The following is a 25,088-nucleotide window of genomic DNA, read 5'->3' as shown; positions in this document are numbered from 1 at the left end:
CCTAACAGTTAACTTTTTATGAAGAACCTAGATCAGTCCTGGACAACCTTTGGCTCTCCAGGTGTTTTGAAACTATAACTCCCAGTTACCAGATGTCTGTTAGCTGGCAAAGCATGCTGGGGCTTGTAGTTTCACAACACCTGGAGAGACACAGGTTGCCCAGGTCTGATGTAGATCTTTAGTAGGCCAGGTATGCAATCCTCTGCATATACTCAAACACAACACGATGTCCTTTGCTCAACATCACAAGTTTGACTTGACCATAGCGTAAAAGCTACTTGCAAAAGTCAGTTTGAACCTGATGACACTGATTACATGATGTGGTGGTAAGGAATAAGTTATGCAAAAGACAGCATACGCCCAGTCTACCTAAGGCTGAATCTTCCCATACATGTAGTAAAATACACTGTAATTACAGAAAACATAGGAGTTAAAGGGGTATCGCATGTAGCAAGCATATTGTTTCTACAAATCTGTAAGAAGCAGCATTTTAAAGTATAATTCAAACCAAAACTAAGAAAAGGTAGTTTTCTGTAGAGCTGGGTATGACACATTTGAATAAAAACTAATATTGCCCAGTCATCTCCAGATTCAATGGCTGCCCGTTGACTCCCAACAGTTTGGCACCAGAGATACTCTCTTCTGCTTATTCATACTTGTTTGTTTAAAACAACAACAGGGTTGTCTTAACCCCCCTGCCACCATTTGCGTCAATAGGAAGTTCAAGGAGATAGGGTTTTGACAGCTCCACTGTTAGAAGAAAAAAGTCTGTCCAAGCAGTAAGAGAGGATCTCCATCATTAGACCATTACAGCCATAAGGAACCTGGTGATTGCAGAAGCTCAAGTAAGTATCATTTTGCATATTAACGTATCATACCTGATTCTACACAAAACTACATTTTTAGCTTTGCATTGAACTATCCTTTAATTGCCTTACATATAGCAAAAATATGTCCTAATAGTTTCAGTATTTTTGCTTTATTCCAGTAACTATTACTGATATCATTAGTGGCCATGATACAGCATTTTCTAGTATCACTATCAATTTCCAACATCGTCCACTCTTTCATGATTTTCCTATGCTTCAAGTGGACCCATCATTCCTCAGGCATGTCAAAAGTTCCAAGCTAAATGATAGACTGCATTCTCATGGATATTGCTCAGCCCACAAAACGTTTGCCTCCACTGTGTGGAAGTGATGGGTGCACTTTAATTCCTCTCCATCATCCACCATGCCAGACATTTCTTCTCCATCTTTTCACATCATCATCTATTTCCACTACACCCCTCAATCAATATTCCCCCTTCTTTATCCAACAATATTTTCTTACCTTTTCCCCATTTCCAAGATGAACAAACTGTTCACCCCCACCATCCACAAAACATTAGGCATCATTTGCAGCTTCACAGGACAAGTAACATCATTCACCTAGAAAAAACTGAATGCTGATGTTCATGGACCATGGAGGATTGCTAAAAGCATCAATTGGAAAGTTGCTCTATAGGTTTTGGGGCCAGCACATCTAAAGCTTGTCACAAATGTAACCACTTGGTCTTCTAGAACAGTCTGAATACCCCACAACTTATGTTTTAACAATTTCTCTCTTTGGAAAGAACTGGTATAATATCTGGCCCTGTGTATTAAATTAACTCATTTGTGCATGATTAAAGAAATTCTCAATTTATAATTTATGACATGTTGAGGGCACTGATGACCTGAGTTGTGTAGAATAATAATGCTTAATTAAACTGTACATGTATTGATATGTATATGAACAATGAAATCTAGCTGACCAAGCTTCAAAGCAATGTATCTATCAGTTCTCTACATTTGTGTGTTCAATAAAACTAGCTTAACTTCTCTGGTGATTGCTTGGTTCACATTAAACCACTTTACCATTTTTTTTGCTTGTTCTGTGGGTGAAAGAGTTCGTCATGAATATGATCAATTGTTTAGGATGGAGCAGCTGAATACATGAATCACATGTGTATCACTGTATACACTATACAAGTATGAATGGTTCATGTATGAAGTGCAACTACACTAATTTCACAATCACAAAAAAATATTATTAAAAGCAAGAACCTAGTTTCAATTACTCCGAGGAGTAAACTAAACTGCAATATAAACATATGGCAATAATCTCTGCAGCACACCCACAACACCGCCCCTTACACCTCCTGCTCTGACCCTGTCATTCTGACGCACTCAGTATAGCGCCGCCCTCAGCAGAGCCAATTTATTACGTAATGTCCGCTCTGCCTGAGACTCAACTACGAACTCATCATACGCATCTGTGGGCGGCGGCGGCCATCTTTCCGGAGACCAGCATTCGGTACAGCCATCCATCTGGCAGTAAAGACATTTCGTGTCTGTGTTATTCGTAACAATATAGAACAGAACACACAATTACCATGAACTACATCCCCCATAATGCCGTTCGTGGTATGCTGTCTTCTCCGGCTATACGGAAAGCAGAGAACTGGAAGGTAAATATGTGATGGATGGATGAATAAATGTGTGTGGTGGTGTAGGATGTGATGGTGATTGTTACTTCTTATCCAGTGATATTGTCAGTCTACGTGGTAAAGGCCGCCAGTGCATGAAAATAAATACATCTGCGCTGATCTTTGTGGTTTGCTTCCTAGCACGGTGTGTTCGCAGTGCATTGTGGGAGTGTATCTAGATAGTAATAGTATTATTTGGGTTTAGAGAAACTCCTCATTAAAACATTTTTTTTCCATTCACATGCGTTTCCTAGTAAAAAAAAACAACAAATAACTTGCATCAGTAACCGGGAAATCACGTTATCTTTTTAATTACCTTTAATTAAAATACTAAAAACATGACATATAGCCACACTATAGAAAACAAACTGTTTTGACCAGGGTTTTTTTTTTGCTTTACGGTATACCATAATAAAAGTACCTTAATAAAATGTATCTTCTTGGCAACTGTGTTAGTACAATATTACCATTTTTATATTGCACAACCATAACTACAGAGAAGTTTGCATTAGTCACAGAGCTTACCATCTGATTTTCTTACCACTATGCATGGCAGCAGTTTTTTATATCACTGTATATTCATTACTTAATCCGTCCTAATAAGGGGAAAAAAAGGCTACTTGCAACAAGAAATATTTTATACTCTCATTTCTAAATGACTGGACTAATATTCATGTTTTTATTGGTTTATTTTTTGTTTATTAAATCTGGTTTGGTTGTATAAAGCTAGCCATATATTGACTGATCCAGGCGCATTGATGATCAATTTGCCCGTATTACTTACTGTATCTTAAGGTACTGCAATTGGGCCAATAGTGGGCAGGGGAGCATTTGCTCCTCCCCCAGGCTGGTCCCATAGTGGGCTACCTTCGGCGGGGTCACTGGGCCACCTGCATTTTTTTCCCTTTGAATAGGCTACTTAGTCGAGTCTTGCCCCAAGGGCTAAAATTTGCCAGCCCTCCCCTGGTCCCAACTGTATTTCTGAACGTGTGTGATAAGGATCTGATACATTTTGTTTGGATTATTGGGTATCGTGTTTGTTGTTGGACCACATATAAGACCATTTGCCTGATATTGATTGCAATATCATAGCATGTGTGGCCAGCCTAACAGTTTTTTTTGTTTGTTTGTTTTTCATTTTCAATCTGGAAGTACAATAAACTACTGGTGGTTAATACATTATATATAGTGCAATTCTGAATTAGAAATTAATACTTGATTTGCTTATTTAGGATGGCGGTCCACATGGGCTGCTATCTGCCAGCGTCGATCATATTCTTGGTGGCTCATTTCTGTACCTGTCTTGCCGAAGCTTGTCTCTCAATATAAGTTACTGGTGTGTCGCTGTCTTTTGTAAATAAAGAGCAGTTTAAAATACAGTGCTAAAGGTTATTGGTCGTGATCAGTGCAGGATTTTTACTGATGGGGCTACACATTTTGACTTTCATATACATAGGAAACATACATATTTCCTGACCTGATGACATTGTCAAAGGAGCAAGTGCAATGACTTATTTTCTGGTAACTTTTGTAGTATGCTAAGTTTTCTTAATTATAATAGCCGATCTGGGGTAGAAGGGGAATACTAAACACTGGAATCCTCCAGTATCTTAAGTCTAGTTTGTCTGTTTCATGCTTCTTCTACTTCATACTAGTGACATTGTATGCAAAGGAGAAACATGACCTCGAATGTCCAGTAGTATAATAGGAAATATGGAATTTGTGATCTTCCCTAATGACAGAAAATGTTTTGCAATATACCATAGTACATAATGTAATATTTATTAGTAGGTCAGCTAGGCAATGAAATGTGAAATTACATTAAAGATATACACTTTTAATAAAATAAATGATTGTATGTACTGGATGGAAGCCTATGCAATGAAATGTCATAAAATCAAGTAAATGCTGTTTCCACATATAGTTGTGTGCTGACGAAACACCTCGGATGGCTGTAAATTGCATTAGTTTACGAATACTTTTTATAATTCATAAGGATTGAAATCAATCATCAGTAGGACTCTGCAAAGAGAATGTTTAAGACAAACTTTTCTTGACACATCCTGTATCCCATAAGGATGCCAGCTCTAAGATCGCCTGCGCCTAGTATCTTGCAGCATGTGTCTGTTTTACCTACTGTATGTTCTTTGAGGTTCAGACATAAGGAGAAAGGTAAGATACAGTTACAGCACTAAGCCATGTTCCCCAAATATCCCAGCAACATGTACAACAATAGAGAGTTCACACTCCTATTGGATGTGCACCTAGGCAGCTAATGCCGCGTTCAACCAAACAACTGGGCGTGATTGAGATGCAATTTACTTTTTTGCCAACCCTTTTCTAAAGCCATATAGGCAACTGTGGTGTCCGTACTTATTGGTTCGTATGCAGGATATGGACCGTTCATAAGTATTTTGCTTTAAAGCAACTATATGTCTATTTATTTTTTAACTTCTTTATAGCGGATTCACAAGATCGCCAATTCACTAATGTATAACAACTGCTTAATTCTTACAGGTAGTAACATTGAGAAGAGGGAATGATTCTCTCTCAGCCCCAATCTGGGATATCCGACAACAGTTCTGCTGAAGGAGATCTTGCAAATGGATTCCTACAAGTGGAATTAGAGTTGAATTTAAAGCTGGGAAATCTCCTATTTCGGGATCCAATAAAGTATGTGTATAATCCTTTGTTATATGCCTGGGAGCCACATGAGAGATATGTGCGGACATACTGCCAATCAAGAAAGGAAGTACTTTTCTTAGGGATGAACCCTGGACCATTCGGCATGGCTCAGACAGGGGTAAGATCCTCATTGAACAAGGTTAATTTGTGCCGAGGGTAGGGACTGATTTTTTTTTTTTCACGTTTAATTGCATCTGTGCCATATTAACCTGCATAAAATTGCTCAATTAAATATGTCCTCAGCATTTTGTACCATTAACTCATCTCTGATACAGACACTTGTTAAGCATTTGCTCATCCATTCCTTTTCTGCAATAAATCTGTCAAGGTTTACTTCATTAAGCTTATACCTGCTATATACCAGGTCTGCCAACATTGTCCTACTCACTTGCCTCTACCGCTCTATTAATACCATCCCTGACACAGACACTGCGGCTCAAAGAAAAAAAAAAAAGAACTGTTAATGGCAGATGGAGAGACTGGATGGGAGTGGGAGGAGTGACTCTATATGAAAAGGTCAGACAGGCTTGCTGGCTGTGATAATTGGTTACACCTCTCTGCCCCATTCCTTTATTAAGCTGTGTGATAATTTTGAGATCATGCCAAACTGCGTCATACTTCATCTTAGGAAAAGAGTTATGTGGCTAGGTGTTGCTTCAAACTGCTAGCCATATTGTAACAAGTGGTCTTCCTAGAATTGCCCTCTCTCTAAATTATATCTTATCGGCATCTCATGTAATAGTCCTTTTCAACCTCTGCAGTTTCTTTTTTTGCACAGTACATTTGCCTAACCTGATTAGAAGAAAAGTTAGTTTTGATAATAATCTATGTGCATTTACCACATGAAACCTGTTTAAAATACATTTAATAACTGTTTGGGGGGAATTCAATTGGCCACATTACGAGTAAAAGTAACGCGCCCTACGCGTTATTACCGCTATTATGGTAATTATGCGCTTTATTACTGTTTCAACACCGGCTCAGGGAGCTGCAAGCAGAAACCCGGGTTAAAACTGCCGTAATATTGGTAATAGTTTTAACGTTGTGGAAATTCGGGGGGAATTCAATTCCCCCTTTTATGTCTTGATGCGCTACAAAAAAGGTGTCAATGTTATTCGGTTGTCTGACCCTTTATTGGCTTGTATTTACAGTCCATTGGGCTTATTCAATTAGGTGCCGGATCGCGGTAACGCGCGGAGTGCTCATTGCCAAAGGTAATACGGTACCACAATAACGCGGATTTTCCTTCACAGCCTTATGGGGTACAAGGGAAAATCATTGCGTTGCCGTGAATTGCCTTTGCATCCCGTTACTGCGCGTTACCGCGACCCCGGCATCTAATTGAATATGTCCCCATATGCGTTTGCTTATTATTTTGTTTTCTTCTCATACTCAGACATTGCAGGCTTATTACTAACCCATTTCACATAGTTCTACACACCCGTGTGACATGCTATCTGAGGGGGGGGTTCTCATCCGACACTGCCCACAAGGATGATAACACTTTTATATTTGTGCCTCCCATTTACAAAAAATGCCACATTTGGGTTACCTTACACTATGGGGTGAATTCAGTTGTGCGCTAAGTGTCTCCGTGACCATTCTGGAGACACCTCACATGTATTTTTTTTTAGAGAATTCTCCGCTGATCTTTCCTCGCGCCCCATAGAGGTGGATTTTTACTGTACTAATGGTAAAAATGTGCAGCCATTGAGGCTACTTGAATCTCCCCGTATGTGTGACATCGTTAATCCCAAAACTCTTAGGGGGATATTCAATTGTCCGCGGGATCGAGCGCGGAAAAACTATTACCGTTATTAGGGTAATCTCCTGCTGGATTTCAGCTCGCAGCTCCCTGAAATCCAGCGAGTAAATTACCATATTAATGGTTTTTCCGCGCAGGATTACGGTAATCCTGTGTGTACCGCTGGATTTTCGGCAATCCCGCCGACAATTAAATACCACCCTTAATGTCTCATATACCCACTGACAGTTTTTCTATTTAAATGTATTGCAAACTATTGTTTTTAGCGTTGCTGAACCCACTTGCGTTTTTTGCTTTGTAGTACAGGTTTCCAAAACGCTACTTGTTCTGTTTTTAATTTACCACATGTAAATGCATTGGAAAACCTACAGGGCGCTCAGAAACGCTAGTAAAAACACCAGTGTGTATGAGGCCTTATGCTGATGGGATCACTCCTTATGTTGAGAGTACTACAGCTACGTATTTGTCTTTCTTCTCTTTCTCAGGTTCCCTTTGGGGAAGTTAAACATGTGCGTGACTGGCTTCAGATTGAGGGCCTTGTCTATAAGCCAGAAGTGGAGCACCCAAAAAGGCCAATACGTGGATTTGATTGTCCCAATAGCGAGGTGAGTGGTGCCCGATTTTGGGGTTTCTTCAAGTCACTTTGTGGCCAACCTGAAACTTTTTTCCAGCATTGCTTTGTGCACAATCACTGCCCTCTCATATTTATGAATGAGACGGGCAAGAATCTGACTCCAACGGACCTTCCTAAAGAGCAGAGGGACATGCTACTGAGTATCTGTGATGAAGCCTTATGCCAAGTCGTTAAGACACTTGGGGTTAAAATAGTTATTGGAGTGGGCAGGTTCTCTGAACAACGGGCAAGAAAGGCTTTGGCTGCAGAAGGGATGGACGTGACAGTGAAAGGTATAATGCATCCCTCTCCCAGGAACCCTCAGGCCAACAAAGGCTGGGACAGTGTGGTAAGGGCACAGCTCCAGGAACTTGGACTCTTGACACTATTGACTAGCTAAAATGCTCCCCTTTTATTTTTGCTGAGTGATTCCTTATACACTACATTAATGCCACTCATGTTCAGCCAACAAATGTATGTGTTATGTATGTTTTTTTTTTAAATAACGTGTAAATCTATTGTAGTAGGAAGTGTATGTTATCAAAAATCTTATCCATTTTAAGCTATTGTGAATCATCTAACAGTGACCACTCTGCTTTCATCTGAAGACTGCCTTTTGGAAACCCTCCATAGCTCAAGACTCTAAGTGACTCTGGAACATAATAAAGAACAGATGGATATTTGATATGTATTGTTGTGTATTCCTGTGTCACCTACACACTCCATGTAACTCTAAAGCATCCAGCGCCCAGGAATCAGGCCTGTAGTATTAAGAACGTGTATTGAAGGAGTTTTTAGTCACTACAAAATATATGAAGTGCTTTATTTCACAATGCATCATCAGTATGGATTTCTCAAATTAACCTGCTTAATGTAGAAAAGGTCTCATCCATGTTTCCTGGTCAGTCTTTTGCCTGGACACGAGTTACTGTAGGTCTGCTGCAAATGTGTAGTCTAGATTAATCCCTGCTTTTAAGCGTGCAGCTAGGTTAGGAAGAGGAAATATCACGTCATTGGCCATTTTCATATTTTTTTCCATTGTTTCTTGTATTTACCTTCAGTGGACATTTTCAGATGTACCCATTGTCTACATGCAATGGAGCCTGCAGTTTTGTGAGCTGAAGCAAAGCTCATGAGAAGCACCCTATTAGTTCACTAGGAATTGTGCCACTTGTTTCAGTGTTGTCATTTGTCCGTTGTGCATAAATATTGGTTTAGCCCAGAAAGTGGTTTCCTCCACTGCATGCCGGCAACAGGTACACTTTAAACCACTTGACATTTTACTAATTCCACTTTACTTTACACCATGTTGTATTATTTATCTTTAGATAGAACACTTTAATGTTCTTTTTTTCTCTCCCAACAGCTTTTCCCCCATGAACTGATTTAAGTTTAAGCATAGAACAGTTAACTCTGGATAGGAATCATGTTTGTCAAGTAATGAGTATAAGCCAATGACCAAGATGCAGTTTGAATGACCTCATTTGAAAGCTAATGTCAGTAAATGGTACTTTTCAAGGTAAAAAATATTAATTGGTTCATAATAAAGTGTGGCACTGTGTAGCTAATAATAATAAAAAAAAAAGAAAAGCTTTTACAACGAAGATTGTAACTGTATGGGCGATACGTTTATACTTTAACCTAGCACTGTAGTTTGTTTTTCCTGAATGTTTCGTAAATGATGATGGTAAGTTATAACTATATAGCTCTAGCTTTTCCTGCAATGCTTACAGCATCATCGCTGCTGCTTCAGTAATCACCGCTGTGTGGTGAGAGAGACTGACTCATTGGTAGCAGGTGATGTGATCTCTGCTGCTGCTGCCATATGCTCTGCTGTTGGCATCTTCTGTTTTAGAACCTGGTGTGTACGGGGAAGAGCCTGGATAGCAATAAGACGAGGCGAACGGCTTGTTACAAGTCCTAATGTATGTCTGGAAGGTGCAGTGAGGCAAGGGGCACAAGCAGACTGTTTTATTGCACTAATAAAGTAGCCCATCTTGCTTCATTGCTTATCTAAACCATTCTCTCCTAATTAAAGAGAAAAAGGATTACTGTCTTGTCACGTCTGATTCTGCCTGCCAACGGGAGGAGTTTGTAATAGCTGCATGCACGGTGCTATGGATATCGCCTGTGTTTAATGAGGAACCCTTCAACTATTATTTGTGTGTAACAAGTGGGCTGTATAAAGCAACACATACACATTCTATTTATATTGGTAAACATAGTTGGTGAGTTTATTTAACTTCTGTATGGAAACTCATTGTTGGCCCCTTCATGTGTGATGTGCAGGGCCGGATTAACCCAAGGTCTAACTGGGCTATAGCCCAGGGGCCTCAGGCATCCAGGGGGCCCTTCAAAGTCCTCAGCATCATTATTGATCGGTCCGGGGGCGGGGGCGCCCCCAGCCCGATCAATGCTGCTGAGCACTGTCACTGTAGTCCTCCGTCCCCTGCGCTCAGTAATCTGCTTACTGAGGAGATCTCGCGAGTGAACTCTCGCGAGATCTCCTCAGTAAGGAGCTTACAGCGCGCCAGGGACGGAGGACTACAGTGACAGGTAAGCGCTTGGGGGGGGGGGGCTCACATTGGGGGCCTCACGGGGGAATGGAGGCGCCCTTAGCCCAGGGGCCTCCATTCCCTTAATCCGGCCCTGGTTATGTGCCACAACTTGATATACAGGGCCTGAGTCATTCAGGAGACGGAGACAAAAAAGGAGAAAATTTGATCCGGGACAAACCATGTTACAATGCAAGGAGTGCAAATTAGTTTGTTATTTTGCATGTAAGGAAAATACTGGCTGTTTTTCATGTAGCACACAAATACTTGATGGCTTAATGTTTTCACTGAACTTTAAAGTTGATCTAGGACATGCCCTACCCCAACTCTAACTCTTTACATTTACCCCCCCCCCCCTCCTCCCTCCAATGCAACATGGTTTTGTCGAGGTGCAAAGTTACTCCTTTTTTTTTTTTTTTTTTTTTTGCTTTGCTCTCCTTACTGACTCAGGCCCATAGACTGTATACATCAAAGTTGTTTCAAATGTCTGTAGTGAATGTTTCGTGTGTGTGTGTGTGTGTGTGTGTGTGTGTGTGTGTGTGTGTGTGTGTGTGTGTGTGTGTGTGGTAAAAACTGATGTAAATGACAAATATTCTCTGTACAAAGCTGGGTGATTGGTAATAAATAAATAATGATAATAGTAAATTCTAACCACTAACTCTTCACATAAATGTGAACCAATGGCACCCAGTCACTCCTCTGTTTTGATCACACAATATAAAAATCTCTCTTACTTTATCAATTTATCTTTTAATTTGCTCTTGTGCTTTATTGTATTTTAAATAGTAAAATTAGCAGACTAATCTCTTCTGCTATTTTGAGTAGTGACATCACTGAGTCATGTAGCAAGAAGCTGGTGCCGAAATGCTGGGATACAAAATGGCTGCCACAATTTTGCATAGATGAGAGCACGCGTTAATAAAAATCTAATGGGAAGACGCATTAGGAGCAAGGCGCCGCATAACATTGCCTCAGGGTTTAGATGCACATGTCCGCATATTATGGTGAGCAGTCTCCGCTGATTCTTCCGGGCACTTCAATGGGATGTGAGGGGGAAAATGAGCAGAGATTTCAGCCTCAACATCATGCAGATGTGTCTCTGCGGACTGTTTCTGCAATTATCAACTCTCTTTCTGTACATGGAAGGTTTATCACATGCAGCCACTGGTCTCTAGGTGGGATTTTTGAAGAGTGACTTGTTGAGAACTGCATTTATTGTACTGTACTCCATATAATGCTAATTACTATTAGCACTTCTTGAAAAAGTATCTATATTACCTCTTTCACATATGCAAAAGCAAAACTCAGTTTGTCACTGTTACTATACACTATGTTGTAAGTTATGAAAGTAATTACATTCAATATTAAGATCTAGCAACTAATATATAATGTGTGTGAACTAAATATATATATATACACTTTTTTTTATGTTATTTTTAACGTATGAAATCCATTTCTCTATTAACATCCTACGTTTATATCTAAATGTGCTGGCACGTTTAATCCTCATCATCATTTATTTATATAGCGCCACTAATTCCGCAGCGCTGTACAGAGAACTCGCTCACATCAGTCCCTGCCCCATTGGGGCTTAGTCTAAATACACACACACACACACACACACACACACGTCAATTTTGTTAGCGGCCAATTAACCTACCAGTATGTTTTTGGAGTGTGGGAGGAAACCCACGCAAACACGGAGAGAACATACAAACTCCTCACAGAGAAGGCCATGATCGGCAATTGAGTTCATGACCCCAGTGTTGTAAGGCAGGAGTGCTAACCACTACGCCACCGTGCTACCCATAATATAATAAGTTTAATAGTAAGTATATACCCTGCTATTTTTCAGAACATGGCAGGCCTGCTCTCATGCACACTTGTTATGACAACTTAGAAAGTCATGTGAGGCTTGAATGCTAGATTTATTAGATTTGTTAAATGGTAAATGTACAAATGTCATTATGTTTTATTAGATAATTACTAATTGAGATTAGAGGTCCTTCTTCTATGCACATTGTGTAATATCAGCTTTGTGTCATCAGTGCATACATTTGCCTGACTCAATTTAATATGATACTACATAAACAAAGTAGAGATAAATGTTTGTTCAAATAGAAATGACTATAAATACCTGGGTAATTGATAGTGAATATATATGGAAATCAAGGACAGGTGTTGCACGTACAGGTATTTTGCTGTCAATGGCTACCCAATACTCTATAGCAGGGGTAGGCAACCTGCGGCTCTCCAGGTGTTGTGAAACTACAAGTCCCAGCATGCTTTGCCAGTAGATAACCAGCAGAGAGGTGGCAAGGCATGCTGGGATTTGTAGTTTCACAACACCTGGAGAGCCACAGGTTCCCTACCCCTGCTCTATAGTCTAGTTGCCTTGTACTCTGAAGTAATTCACCAATAACATGATTGCGGCATGAGCGGTAGGTGGAAACGATAATGTCTTGCTGTTCGATTTCTGTGCATGATTTTAGACCATCTGTAAATAACATGAAACGGGGTGTTTTACCGTGTAGAGATTTTTATTAAGTAGGTGTTTGTCGTGCCCCAACCAGACTCACCCCTACCTATGAATCTTTCAATCGCTCCCTGATTTTTTTTTTTTTTTCACAGTTGCCCCCCCCCCCCTCCACCCCTATTGTCTCCATTTACTTCCTTAATCCACTTGAATATAAACTCTCATAAGTTTGGCCTCTCTACTTCCTATCTCCTCATCCTCTGTTCCAGTTGTGTTTTCTCGTGTAGCTGCTTTCTCTGTCTCTTTTTATATATTTTTACTGATCATATTGTTTTTCTTGTCCCTTACTGTCGAATTTGATCCATTTATATTTTTGTTGATTGTATGGCGCTGCGGATTCTATAGCATCATAGAAATAAAATATGAGGAATAAGTGGGTCACTAAAAAAGAGACAGTTCTGCGTAACAGATTCAGGGTACTTGCTTATCATAAACGTGGGAGGGTGGATCAAAAGTTCAAAGAGAGCTGCTCCTGGGACCTGTAGTGCACCACACCATGAAGAAGCACCCCCTACCCCCCCCCTTCCTTTTTTTTATTACAGATTTACTGAACCTAACAGGATATGGGTTATGTAAGGGGGAAGCTGAAGACATTTAAAAGTCAGAGGGGTAGATTTACTTTTAAAAATGAAAATTTGGAGGTGTTGCCGATAGCAATCAATCGGATTCTAGCTCTCATTTTCTAGTATGTACTAAATCAGTGATGGGCAACCTGAAACACTTTGGGGGTCGCATGTACAGCCCGTCAAAAGGGCCGCACATTACCCTTAATCTAAGTAATAAGTTCAAATAATACATTTGGTGAAAGAAAGAGTGACAAGTTAGAACAAACAAATCTGCCAATAAAGCAGGGGAGCTGGGGACTGCAAGTGACGGCTCTGAGGGCCGCATGCAGCCCATCACTGCTGAATAAATGATCGCTAGAATCTGATTGGTTTCTATGAGGAACGCCTCCAGTTTTCCTTTTTAGAAGTTATACTAAATCTACCCCTGTTGAAAGCAAGTCACATAGTCTCCTGCTGAATTGAATAAGAAGTATTCCATTCTTTAAAGGAGCGGCTGAATAAACTGTGCTATTTATTATCCAAGATCACATCACTTTATTAAACTTCACTTTTAATCCTTTTTTTTTTTTTTTTAGCTTTAGAATGATTTGCACTATAAAAATTGTTCTATCATTCTATAATTTTAGACCATATTCCTAAATCATTAGCAGTTTGGAGTTGTCTTGATGTCCCAGCAAATCGCCAAGTTTAAGGTCACTGTTGCTTCTTTTGGAGCTGGGATAGTATTCGTTTAACACAGATCCACTTGTGTGGAAGGCCATGCTTTAGATAGTCCCCTTCCACTTTGTATTCTACTTTTCATTTATCCAGATGTATCAGTGATATTACACTGCGCTATATAATGACAGAATATATGAGGGATCACAGTTTGTTAAGACCATGCTCAGGTGAACGTCAGTCCAACAGTAAGCCTCTCCATTTCACTGTGTACCCCTGGATGGAATATATACCCATCCGAACTAACTGAATATGTCCAGCCTATAAAGCTTAAGGACTGAATAGCTAGCTCTTCTGTCTCTAACATCCCCAGCACCATCTGACAATTGTTACACAGAACAGCTGGTTGGTTGTACAGGTAAAGTCACTGCATTAACCAAATAAATAATTTGATTATCGCATCCCCAACACAAGCTATACATTAGCAATAATTTAATTTCCGCCACTTCTAGAAGGGACCAGGTGGGCTTCTTTGTTCTAGACAAGGCTAAAAGTTTTTTTTTTAGTCTGCGGTATATGCACATGAGTTGCTAATAGCATTTTGTAAGCAGTAATGCCACTGCAGGTCCTGTCTAAGTACTGCTGCACTGCTATTTCTGCCACTGTTGAGTGCTGTCGGTAGAAGTGATGGATGGCCTTTGGTGCAGTGTGCTGGTCAAAGGCAATCAGCAGTCCCTGCTAACTTAATTCACTGCTTCATAATCTGCCATGGGTCCACATGGAATTAACTTAACCCTTTACAAGCTGCCAATCCTTCAAGTGTAGTTAACCCCATCATCAAGATAAACATTGTACTTGTTGCCATGGCTATATTCTCAATCCCATAGAAAAACAATGAACAAAAAGGCAACATCCACAACTATTTTATTGGTGTCGGGCAAATCAAATGACCAGAAAGGATGTTAACAAGGAAGTGGCCTGTGTCTAGAGAATGTATCTATGGTGTCCATGTACCGTTGGTGTTCCATGTTGTGGGTATCTGGGTTATACTACTGTGTTTCCTTAAGGTAGTGGGACACTATTGATTTTTTTTTCTTTATTAAAAAAATACTTCATTTGATTGTTCTTTAACAAGGTACATGATTGGGCTGCAGTACATCAGAAATGTAAAGGGCAAGGCAGTCATTTGTTTTTCTTTTCAAACCAAAAATTCCGAAGACTACATAAGCGTGTGAGGATGATCTGGACACACAATAACTGATGAGATCCTAAAACAAAAGTTGCAGCACAAATCTATTATGTATTATAAGATGCTCGGAGGCACATGACTGATCTGGGAACTGGTTACTGACAATGCAATCATTTATCGATTTTTCTTAGTTTCATTTGATCACATTCGCACGGATCTGTGACAGAGCAGCTGGAGGGAAGCAGGCACGCTCTGAAATAATAATTAAGGAGGATGACTTTTGCGAGACAGGTCGTAAAATGCACCAGGGGACAATTATAAAAACTGGTGCACAGGTAATTACAAAAAAAAAAAATGTTGTAACACATAGTAACCACTCAGATGCTTCCTGTCATTTTTGCCCAGTTTATTATATAATGGTTCTATTTAATGCTACATATATTTATATAGTACACCGTTTTCAATCTAGCTCTAGATCTTGGTCCAGTAGCATTTACACACCAGATAGTCCCTCTCGTAGTCATACCCCTCCTAACTGGTATTTGTGATTGCATTTATGTCAAGTCATTGATCAAAGCCGATGTGGATGATGAGAATGGGGGAAATGTGTAAACTAACAGGAGCACGGTACATCTGTACCTCCAATATGCAGATCTGGGTATGGTGTTAGCCTCACCTACATTATGGAATATCTTTGCTAAAAATGTTCTAGTGTTTACATGCATTTAAATTCAAGTGATCGCTTTATTTATTTTCTGGCCCTGCACGGCTATTATAAGGTGTATGTGGGGTGTGTTAGATGTTAAACCATCTGATTCTTTTTTTTCCCCACTTCAAAAAATGTAGATTATATATGACAATTTGTACAAAGTTCCACACATATCAGAGGTTTTAAATGGCTTTTAACAGGCGTACTATATTGACAAGTGTCTTGTACACAACATGGGGGGGGGAATTATATTATCCAATTGAGTGTAAATATGCACCTTGCAACTTGAGAAAATTAAGCACTATGGAAAGGCAAGAAGTTCAGGTGTCTGATTTACAGCTCTGGTATTAAAGTGGCAATTTGTGATACAAGAAGCTATTTGGTCTGAGGTTGGAGTCCAGGGTGTAGAGGGACACACACCTCTTCATTATAGTAGTAGTTGAATTACTGGCCTCTGCCTTTTCATTAGGCCTCTCCACCTTATTTTCAGCTTTAAGCTGGGTACACACTACAGATAATTACTTTTAGATGCAATTTCTGTAAGGATATTACCAACGACTGAAAGTCCCGATGATGATGCAGAGTTATGTGTACACACCTACACCATATACCTTCAGATCTGAGATCTTCATCTGTCATAACCCTCTGCTGAAAAGAGCGTGACTCTGCACACTCTATAGAGATCTGCCCACACTGCACACCGCACTTCCACATTTGCCCAATGTCATTCCATCGTTGATCGTGATTTTTAGGAAGTTAATAAAGCCAAATCAACAGATGCCAAGTGTTTTGGTAAGATAAAACATGATCATCAGAGCGTACGTTATATTTGACCAAACGGACACTTATTGTGTGATCTGCGTGATAATTTTTTGTAGTGTGTGTCCAGCTGTATTTGGCCAGAGCCAGCAAGAATGTTTTGCTTTGGATTTTATGCTTTGAGATACCATGTAGTGGAACATCTAGTTGTTGCTGTTGTGATTCTTCTACTTTAAATATGGCTATAAGTTGTGATCCTCTTTTCAGGTACTAATATTGATCTAGCTTTGCACTATATATATATATTGTAACAAAACCGCACCCTTCTCTTGGCACTTTTGTTACCTTCTGTTGCAAGAATACCCAGTAGACATCAGCAACACGAAACTTCTTGTTTTCAATCAAACATATTTATTGTTGGCATCACAATAAATAACACTTCTGTCAGGATGACACCAGCAAGCAATACCTTTACTTGCACCTCCTGGTGACCCTGAACATTAACTAGACATAGCCCAGCTCACTACTGACTGGCCAACTAGTTCAGCGTCGGTCACCTCTGACAAGAGACAACTCCAGGATTAAATACAGATGTCTCCTCCCACAGGCTTGGATGACTGACAGGCGACACTTCCACCTTGTCTTTAAAGGATGGCTCCTCAGGTGTTCTGTAACGCCCAATCAGCACAGCCACCCCTATCAGCTCTGTGGATACAAACACGTTAAAGCATGCAAGTAAATTACTTTTTACATTTACTTTACAGCATGTCTCTGACTTGTACATTACTGAACTTAAGCCCAGTGCTACACCTGTCTCCCAACTATTAATGATATTAGGGCTTCACTGCGGTTGCTGTTATGTAGAGGTGTAATATGCTCCATAGTGGCCAGTGTTGCTGCTTTTTCTTTTAGGTTGGGTGAAATTGATCTAGAGATTTAAAAAGAAAAAAACGTATTGGTGCTTTTAGTGCGGGATGCATTTTTTGAATGTTCAAATCAATTAAAAAAAAACAACTTAACTTTAAAATTGGCAAATGCATTGATAAAGAAATTATTAGCATTAAAAAGCAAGAAAAGTAATTTCTTGAAATTAATATATATCAAAAGTTGTGTTGTGTAATTGAACTGAATAATATCGATGACATGAATTGCGTTCCTATACTTAAATATACCCACCATGCTCTCTTTCAGTCCTTTGCAGCAAGTTGCTATGTTAGGAGGGAGATGCTTCTCTAAATAAGCAGGCAGTATAGTATAACTGACAGCTTCGAAGAGTTGATGTACAGAAATGCTCTGTGTGAATTGGAATTTCATATGGTGGTGATGTCACAGCAGCTCAGATGACTGCATTCTCAGCCTTTTGTGCTGTATGAGTTCACATCATTACATTGTCCTCAATATGTGGGAGGAGTGGGAAGATTACACACACACACACACACACTGCAGTGAAATGTCATGGTAATACTGAACACTAGACTAAAACAAAATTATCAGTGCTAGGAAAATGATGCTATAAATATATGAGAATAAGACTGGCAACCCTATTATTAAATAATGCTAAATCATCACCATCTGCCCCACTCCAAATATTGATAAACACTCTCTGCTTCTGTTATCCCAACCACAAATAAGAACCAAAAAGACATATGAAAGCACTGAGGGTAAATAACAAAAATTGTGCACTAATATACTATCCTTATATTTATAAAGTGCCACAAGGATTCAGAAGCACCCTACACAGCGATATATATCATCATCACCATTTATTTATATAGCGCCACTGATTCCGCAGCGCTGTACAGAAAACTCATTCACATCAGTCCCTGCCCCATTGGAGCTTACAATCTAAATTCCCTAACATACACACACAGACAGAGAGAGACTAGGGTCAATTTAGATAACAGCCAATTAACCTACTAGTATGTTTTTGGCGTGTGGGAGGAAACCGGAGCACCCGGAGGAAACCCACGCAAACACAGGGAGAACATACAAACTCCACACAGATAAGGCCACGGTCGCTGTGAGGCTAACCACTGAGCCACCGTGCTGCCCAATACATATATATATATATATGTTTCAAAACTGACCACAGAAGCTTTGCATGGGTAATTGCATAGATCGAAGACACATAAGTATCCTTTAATTAGGCAAAAGTCTCCTCAATCATTGAAGTCCTTAGAGTTCTGTTTGTTGTGACAGTTCTAAAACTTATAGTTGTCATCAATACAAGGGGTGTGAATCAAGGGTAAATTAAACTTTCAAGATGCTACTTTAATGAAAGACTAATCCTATGAAAATGACATGCCTTTTAGTTAATATCCATTTTTTTTTTTTATATCTGAAACTTACATTTTAGTTGTCCTTTTGAAGTCTGAAACATGCATTGCTTGAAAATAGCATCACATTAAGAGGTCAAATCTCAGTCCCCTAAAGCCCAGAAGATCTTGGCCTCATGACGCAATTATTTTATTCCCATGGCTCCCCACCGATCCAGAAGAGAACAGAGCCCAAGGAAAATACATATTTATGTGGTGATCCCAGTATTTCAGACGCACTGCTCTATCATAGCATCCCACAGTATCGGCCTGCTACTGTTTTTTGTTATAGTGTTGAGCTTGTCACAATGGCAGTGCTATCATGCATGCATCAGTCCACCACAACACAGGGGTCTGGGAATTGCCTCCAGGGAGTGACCGGGGACCAGGGCCCTCTTAAGAACATCTTGGGCCCCCGGGCACAGCAGTGCACTGGGGCCCCTATATATACAAAAAAATAAATAAAAATATTATATATATGGGCCCTGCACCCCAGGGGGGCCCGTCGGAGGCAGGAAAAAAAAAACCTGAAAAAAAAGAAGAAAATACTTCCCTTGCGGTCAGCTGGCGATCCGGCTCCCTCCATGGTCTCCTCCTCCGTTGCGCTCCGCAATGGATGTCGGGTGGGCATGATGAGGTCACGCCCGACATGCACTGGTTTGGTTTTTTTTTTTCTGCCTCCGACGGGCCCCCCTGGGCTTCAGGGCCCCCGGGCACCTGCCCATTGTGCCCAATGGGAAAGACGGCCCTGCCGGGGACTAGTTTGCAAATTGTTCAAACCTTGGCTTAGTGTACTTTTTTCTCGTATTATTCTTTAGCAGTCCTACAATCTTTTATGAATTGACATGGTCTTTTTCTAGCCCACCTTACATCTGTCATCTATACAGGATTGCCTGCAGATATCACAACTTCAGTTCACATACTGGTGTAAGAAAATAAAAATGCTGCTTAATATATTTGAACACCTCCCAACATTTAGAATCCTGAGAGCGGGACAAAATAAACCCTGCTCCCAATTTGACCAAGCTCTGCCCACAAACCGACATATTTGGCTAAAACACCACCCAATTCCAGTTAAGCTCTGCCCCTTTCACAGCCCCCCGAATCTGTGTATCCCACCAAAATCAGGACAGTTTGAAGTATTAAATTGTAATATGTCATGCTTCATATCTAGGGCAAAATGACACATTCTTTCAGAGATATTTGAATATGATTATGGATTATTTGTGTTGAATGCAAACAGATAAAGCACAGGTTTGTGTACAAATGCAACATTTGTGCTTTATGTTAATTATCAATTTCTATTTGTATATGATTAGTTCATCTAACTTTACAGTGGTATGGAAAATGTTTGCAATCTATATGACCTATAATTAGTGAGCTGCACCTTTTAAGGTACATTGATGCTGACTCAGCAGTATTATGTTTTTGTTTGGTCATGGGGTCATTCTTTTAATACAGAAATCTTCAGGTGGCATTGAACAATTCAGTGCATAGTGTTCAAATATTGCAAATGTGTCACAGCTACAACTTGGCATGATGGAAGGTTCTGCAGACGGGACAAACCTGCCTGAATAATGTTGACTGAGCAGTGAGCTCCCACCTCGATAGCTAATGCTATTAAATGTCTGTTTGTAAATGCACAACTTGGCAAAGCGATGCATGTTTGGAGAGATGAGATACGAGAGTTTAATATGCAGCCACTCTCTGTGTAAACAAAGCCCCCAAATAAATGTAATTCAGGCTGCATTCTAAGCACTTGATCTGAAAATAAGAGAGAATTCTGGGATGTGCCAGTAACAGAGCGAGCGGAGTGGCTGGCAGCTGCTTCCAGGAGGCTCGCTTAGCATGCATCTCACCTCCTCTCTGACTCGTTTGGAAGCGATGTCTCTACAGAAGGAGTGTGCACTGAATTTCATAGGTATGGGGTGAAATTCAGGTCACAGGCAGCTATTCCACTTCTTTGCCAGAGGAGACTGTAATGCTCTGTTCTCTGATATTTAGCAAAAACCTTACACAGTATAGCAGTTAACTGGTTAGATACCAAATGAGATGCTCAGTTTAGAAGCACAGCCGTCCACTAATGTCCAGCATATTAATCATTTAGCAATCTTAATATATTCCTTCATATTTAAAACCGAGGATTTATTAGACTTTGTGTGTCCATACCGCCAGGTAATATAAAGCCAATTAATCATATTCTCCAGATTTGTGTATTCAGGATATATTTCTGTTATGCAATGATACAATATGCAGCCCTGTCATGTTTCAGCACATAGGCTTCTATGTAGCTATATTCTTTCAAGTCCGCATGTTTCCATTAAACCGGCTTTCTATTAGCGAGTCTTCCAAATCTCATTCATTTGGCCCCTGGATCTCATCAACGACATAGAAGAATAAAATCGGTATAATTAATGGAGCAGCGCTCGACAGATGTCTCTTTAGCAGGTGAAACAATTACAGCTACACTAGTCTCTCGCAGCGATGGGTTTAACTAAAGGGTCTGTGCTGCTAAAAAGACCCTGCAGGGCCGTGGTAGCAAAGAGTTAATCTGGCGCTGGAATAAAATGCAATCACAGATGAAGGCGCAGAGCTGGCAGTTGCGGGTCGGTCTGCAATCTGCACCGCAGCTCGTTACATGTTTACAATTAACAGCCAAGCTGTCTCTTCTAATGAGTATGCAAATTCCAGCACAACACAGATTAACTATGTCCTTTCCACAGGTCTTATGCGCTGCTGAGTCGGATTTACTGTTTGTATTGACTGGGTTAAATCAAATGTAAATAATAATAAAGCAGGTCTGACTGGCTTGTACCCAGTGAGGTCATTTTTAACACGGCACCCTCTCTGGGGATGGATTACTGTATAGCTTCTGATTCTTTTCTAAACTTAATGACAATCTAGATTTGTTTTGATTGCATATATACTGTAATTAGGAAATATTGACTGTGTTTCCCAACCTTCTGATGATATCTGTCCAATCTTTATAACTGGATTGTGTCTATTATCCTGCTTCCTCTTTATAATGCCAGATTAAAATACAGGCCAAAACTTGTGCTATAGCGAGGGTGGCTTTATGGAGAGTACCATGTAAAGGAATTACTACGTTTTACTCTACTCTACACATACAATATACCTGATGGTAAGACTATGTGGTGTGACGGAAGTGGTATAGGGAAGGAGTACTGTATATTTTTCCTCTGTAAATTAGTCTGTCAGCTATAGATCCAGTTATAATCATTGAGGACCTAAGCAGGTAGGTTGAATATTAATATGACTTTTTCACTCACACTAAACAAGGGCATAAAAACCTCTGAATTCACCTTGACTCTACTGATATGATATAACACTTAGGTTTTGACCACACATTTCTGGATTTCATCCAAGTTCATGTTTTTTGGACATGTCAAACCGGATTTCAAATACAACAATACCACATTGATTTTATGTATTGTTTTTGTATTTTGTTTCATGCACTCAATATATGTGGTTTTGGTGCCTTCATTAGAACCAACCAGTTTCAGTGCTGTAGCATTGTGTATATCTCACTAAAATGCATCATACCATTTAGTCCTAGGGACTGGTGTCCCGGGGGGGGGGGGGGGGGGTAGTATAAATACACTTGAGGCACACTTGTCCACTCTCCCACAATGTTCAGGAAACTCCCAAATCATGGGTAGGTCTCCCATAGAGCAGGTCTTTCTCCTGCTGGATAGGGACCTTCATGAGCAGATTTGTTGCATAACTTGCAAATTTGACCCCCCCCTCCTGTTGGCAAGTATGACTTAATGGCTTATTTACAATGTATATAGTTGTGCAATATGCTCTGAACCACAGCAACCAATCAATAATTAGCTTTTATCTTGTCCAATAAAAAATGAAAGCAAGTTTCTGATTAGTTGCTGTGGGTTAGTGCAAACTTTGCACCTACATGCAATGTTAGGAAGTTAGGGGCAGATTTATTAAAGGGCTAACCGTCTTTGACCAATACACCAAAAGGGTTACTGACAACAGTAGTCCCCACTGGCTTTAGTCCTTTCGAATGTCAATAATTGCTCCAAATCCTTAAAAAAAAATAAAAAAAAAATATTCTTATAATAAAGTATTTTTTTCCTATGCAATAATATTTAAAAATCTTCTTTAAATTTTATCTATTTTGTTTTGTTTTTTTATAAAACAAAAAAAAATAAAAATTAGTGACACTGAAGCCCAAATTTGGGCTTTCAGGTCAACTGGGCATGGCTTGGTAAAGCAGTGAGTTAACCCTTAACTGCTCAGGGACTTTGCGATTTAAGTTTGTTTTTTTTGTAAAATGCAGCGATTAAGTGATTATATTTTTCATTGGTGCAATAGACTGATATAAAAAAAAATACTACTTACGACTGGGATCAAGGCTTTAATGATATTTACCTTGACCGTTCAAATTTATTTAATACATTACAGTGTAGATTTGACCGTTTGGCTTTGAAATCTGCTTCTGTTTAGAACTTCATTTTTGGAATCTTCTTTTTTTAACAAAAAATAAAAATGCCAATGAGGCTTTTTATTCATTTAAGCCCATAGATGAACTGATCAATTTCAGTTCCATGCTTTGGACTTCAATAAAGTATAGTCCATCAATTCCCATCATAAAAAAATAATGTAGGGAAAATCTACAACTGAAAACATGTATTTTTGTTATCCGTATGTTGTATTCTTTAAAAAAATGAAGGCTATTTATTGGTTTATTATAGTGTGCAATCATATTCTGGTGTGCAGTGATTAAACCCAAAATTGCACATTACAGAAGGACCGTACAATAACTAAAGGGATCTGCTTATAATAAAGAGATTAGAAATTAGGGACAATAGCCAATGAACCTGAAAATTTAATTTTACTGTTCATCTAAAAAAGTGACATGTTTTAATTCTTCACAAGTGTGGTTTTGCTGTGAAGCGATTGATTGCTTTAGTGAAAATAGTAATATTCAAACCATACAGATTATTTAAACAAGTTGGATGTATGAACTTCATTTCATACAGAGGTGCATTTGACGCTGCTATTTCCTGCATCAGTGTGACCACAGCCTCATATCACTACTCTGTGCTGTTGGACTTTGCACCTTCCACTGTCTTAAGGGGCATATTTAATAAAGCACGATAGTGCTTTTAACGGGTCATTAAGGTCCCACAGTGTCCTCCGCAAATTTATTAAGGGGGCATCGCAGCAGATATCATGGATATCTGCTGCTTTGTATTCCTCTTCGTTTTTGGGAGCAGTCACCATTCAACAGAATGGTGACTGCTCCTGGCCGCAATCTAACAAGTCCCGAAAAAACATTTTTTTCGGGAACTTGTCATGTTAATGTACGCCAGCTGCAGCTGGCGTACATCATCCGAATTGAGGAAATCTAATGCTGTCAGCTCTGGTCCGGAGAGCAGAGCTGTACAGCGCATGTGTGGAGGGATCACATGATCCCTCCCTGTCACTCAGCGCTCTCTCTCTGCAACTATCGTTGCAGAGACAGAGAGGGGATCTGTGTGCGCATGTCCAGTTCTTGGAACTGGACATGCGCACTTGAAGAGTGAAGAGAAGACCCGAAGACAGCGCTTCCGAAGAGGGGGGTAAGTATGTTTTTTTTTATCACTGAAACAGCAGTTTTTTGGAACTGCTGTTTCTGTGCACGGCTGTACATAAATGTGAGAAGTAGTTCAATCCTTATCATTGCGATAAGGATTGAAAACTACTTTTCACTTTATGTGAATAATGATAAATGTGCCCCTAAGTCAATCTAAATATTGGGATGACCGTTGGCTAACAAAGAGGAAAGAGATGAATATTGAATACAATTGGGCTGCTTAGAACCTAGTCAAATGTACCTTAAACATTTAACTTAAAATAAAAATGCATACAAAACTAATTGAATTTTACAACTTTATGAAATAATGTCATTGTTACAAAGCACTTTCCCACTCGTAATGGGAGAATAAAACTACTGCTTTTGGGCAAAAAAAAAATCTACAGTGTTTATTCAGTATTAGGAAGTATTCCACAAAGTCACAACATTAAATATGATGTTAAATGTTTATAGATTCTAGGTTTGTATAACAAGTTTTATGTACACTGTATAGAATAGAAATTCACTATTGATAATATACTAGAATAGGTTACAGGCTCTTAGGTTGGGTTAAATAACACTCGGTTGTATTGCTCCAGAAAACCCCCCCAACATAATTATAAATGCATTACAA

At 39.6% G+C, this 25,088-nt stretch overlaps 1 protein-coding gene across 4 annotated transcripts in view; it reads left to right on the top strand.

Annotated features, from left to right (window-relative positions):
• The first annotated feature begins 2,310 nt into the window (after window positions 1-2,310).
• The window catches only part of SMUG1 (single-strand-selective monofunctional uracil-DNA glycosylase 1), a 41,944-nt gene continuing 19,166 nt past the window's right edge, over window positions 2,311-25,088 (top strand). Inside the window, exons 1-6 of one of the 4 annotated variants that reach the window (XR_012688612.1) lie at window positions 2,311-2,491; window positions 5,027-5,312; window positions 7,445-7,564; window positions 8,939-9,091; window positions 10,953-11,131; window positions 15,267-15,410. Coding sequence is in view for 2 of the 4 variants with exons in the window: in XM_075199224.1 (XP_075055325.1) it covers window positions 5,049-5,312; window positions 7,445-7,972 (792 nt within the window). In the remaining 2 variants the exon portion in view is untranslated. Of the gene's footprint in view, window positions 2,492-5,026; window positions 5,313-7,444; window positions 8,258-8,938; window positions 9,822-10,952; window positions 11,132-15,266; window positions 15,411-25,088 lie in introns of those variants that run through there. The other 3 variants (XR_012688613.1, XM_075199225.1, XM_075199224.1) reach the window with 3 other exon arrangements.

Source organism: Mixophyes fleayi, chromosome 2 (genome assembly GCF_038048845.1).
Source record: "Mixophyes fleayi isolate aMixFle1 chromosome 2, aMixFle1.hap1, whole genome shotgun sequence".
NCBI lineage: Eukaryota > Metazoa > Chordata > Amphibia > Anura > Limnodynastidae > Mixophyes > Mixophyes fleayi.
Note: the sequence above shows the minus strand (reverse complement) of the source record. Positions and strands in the feature narration are given on the sequence as shown.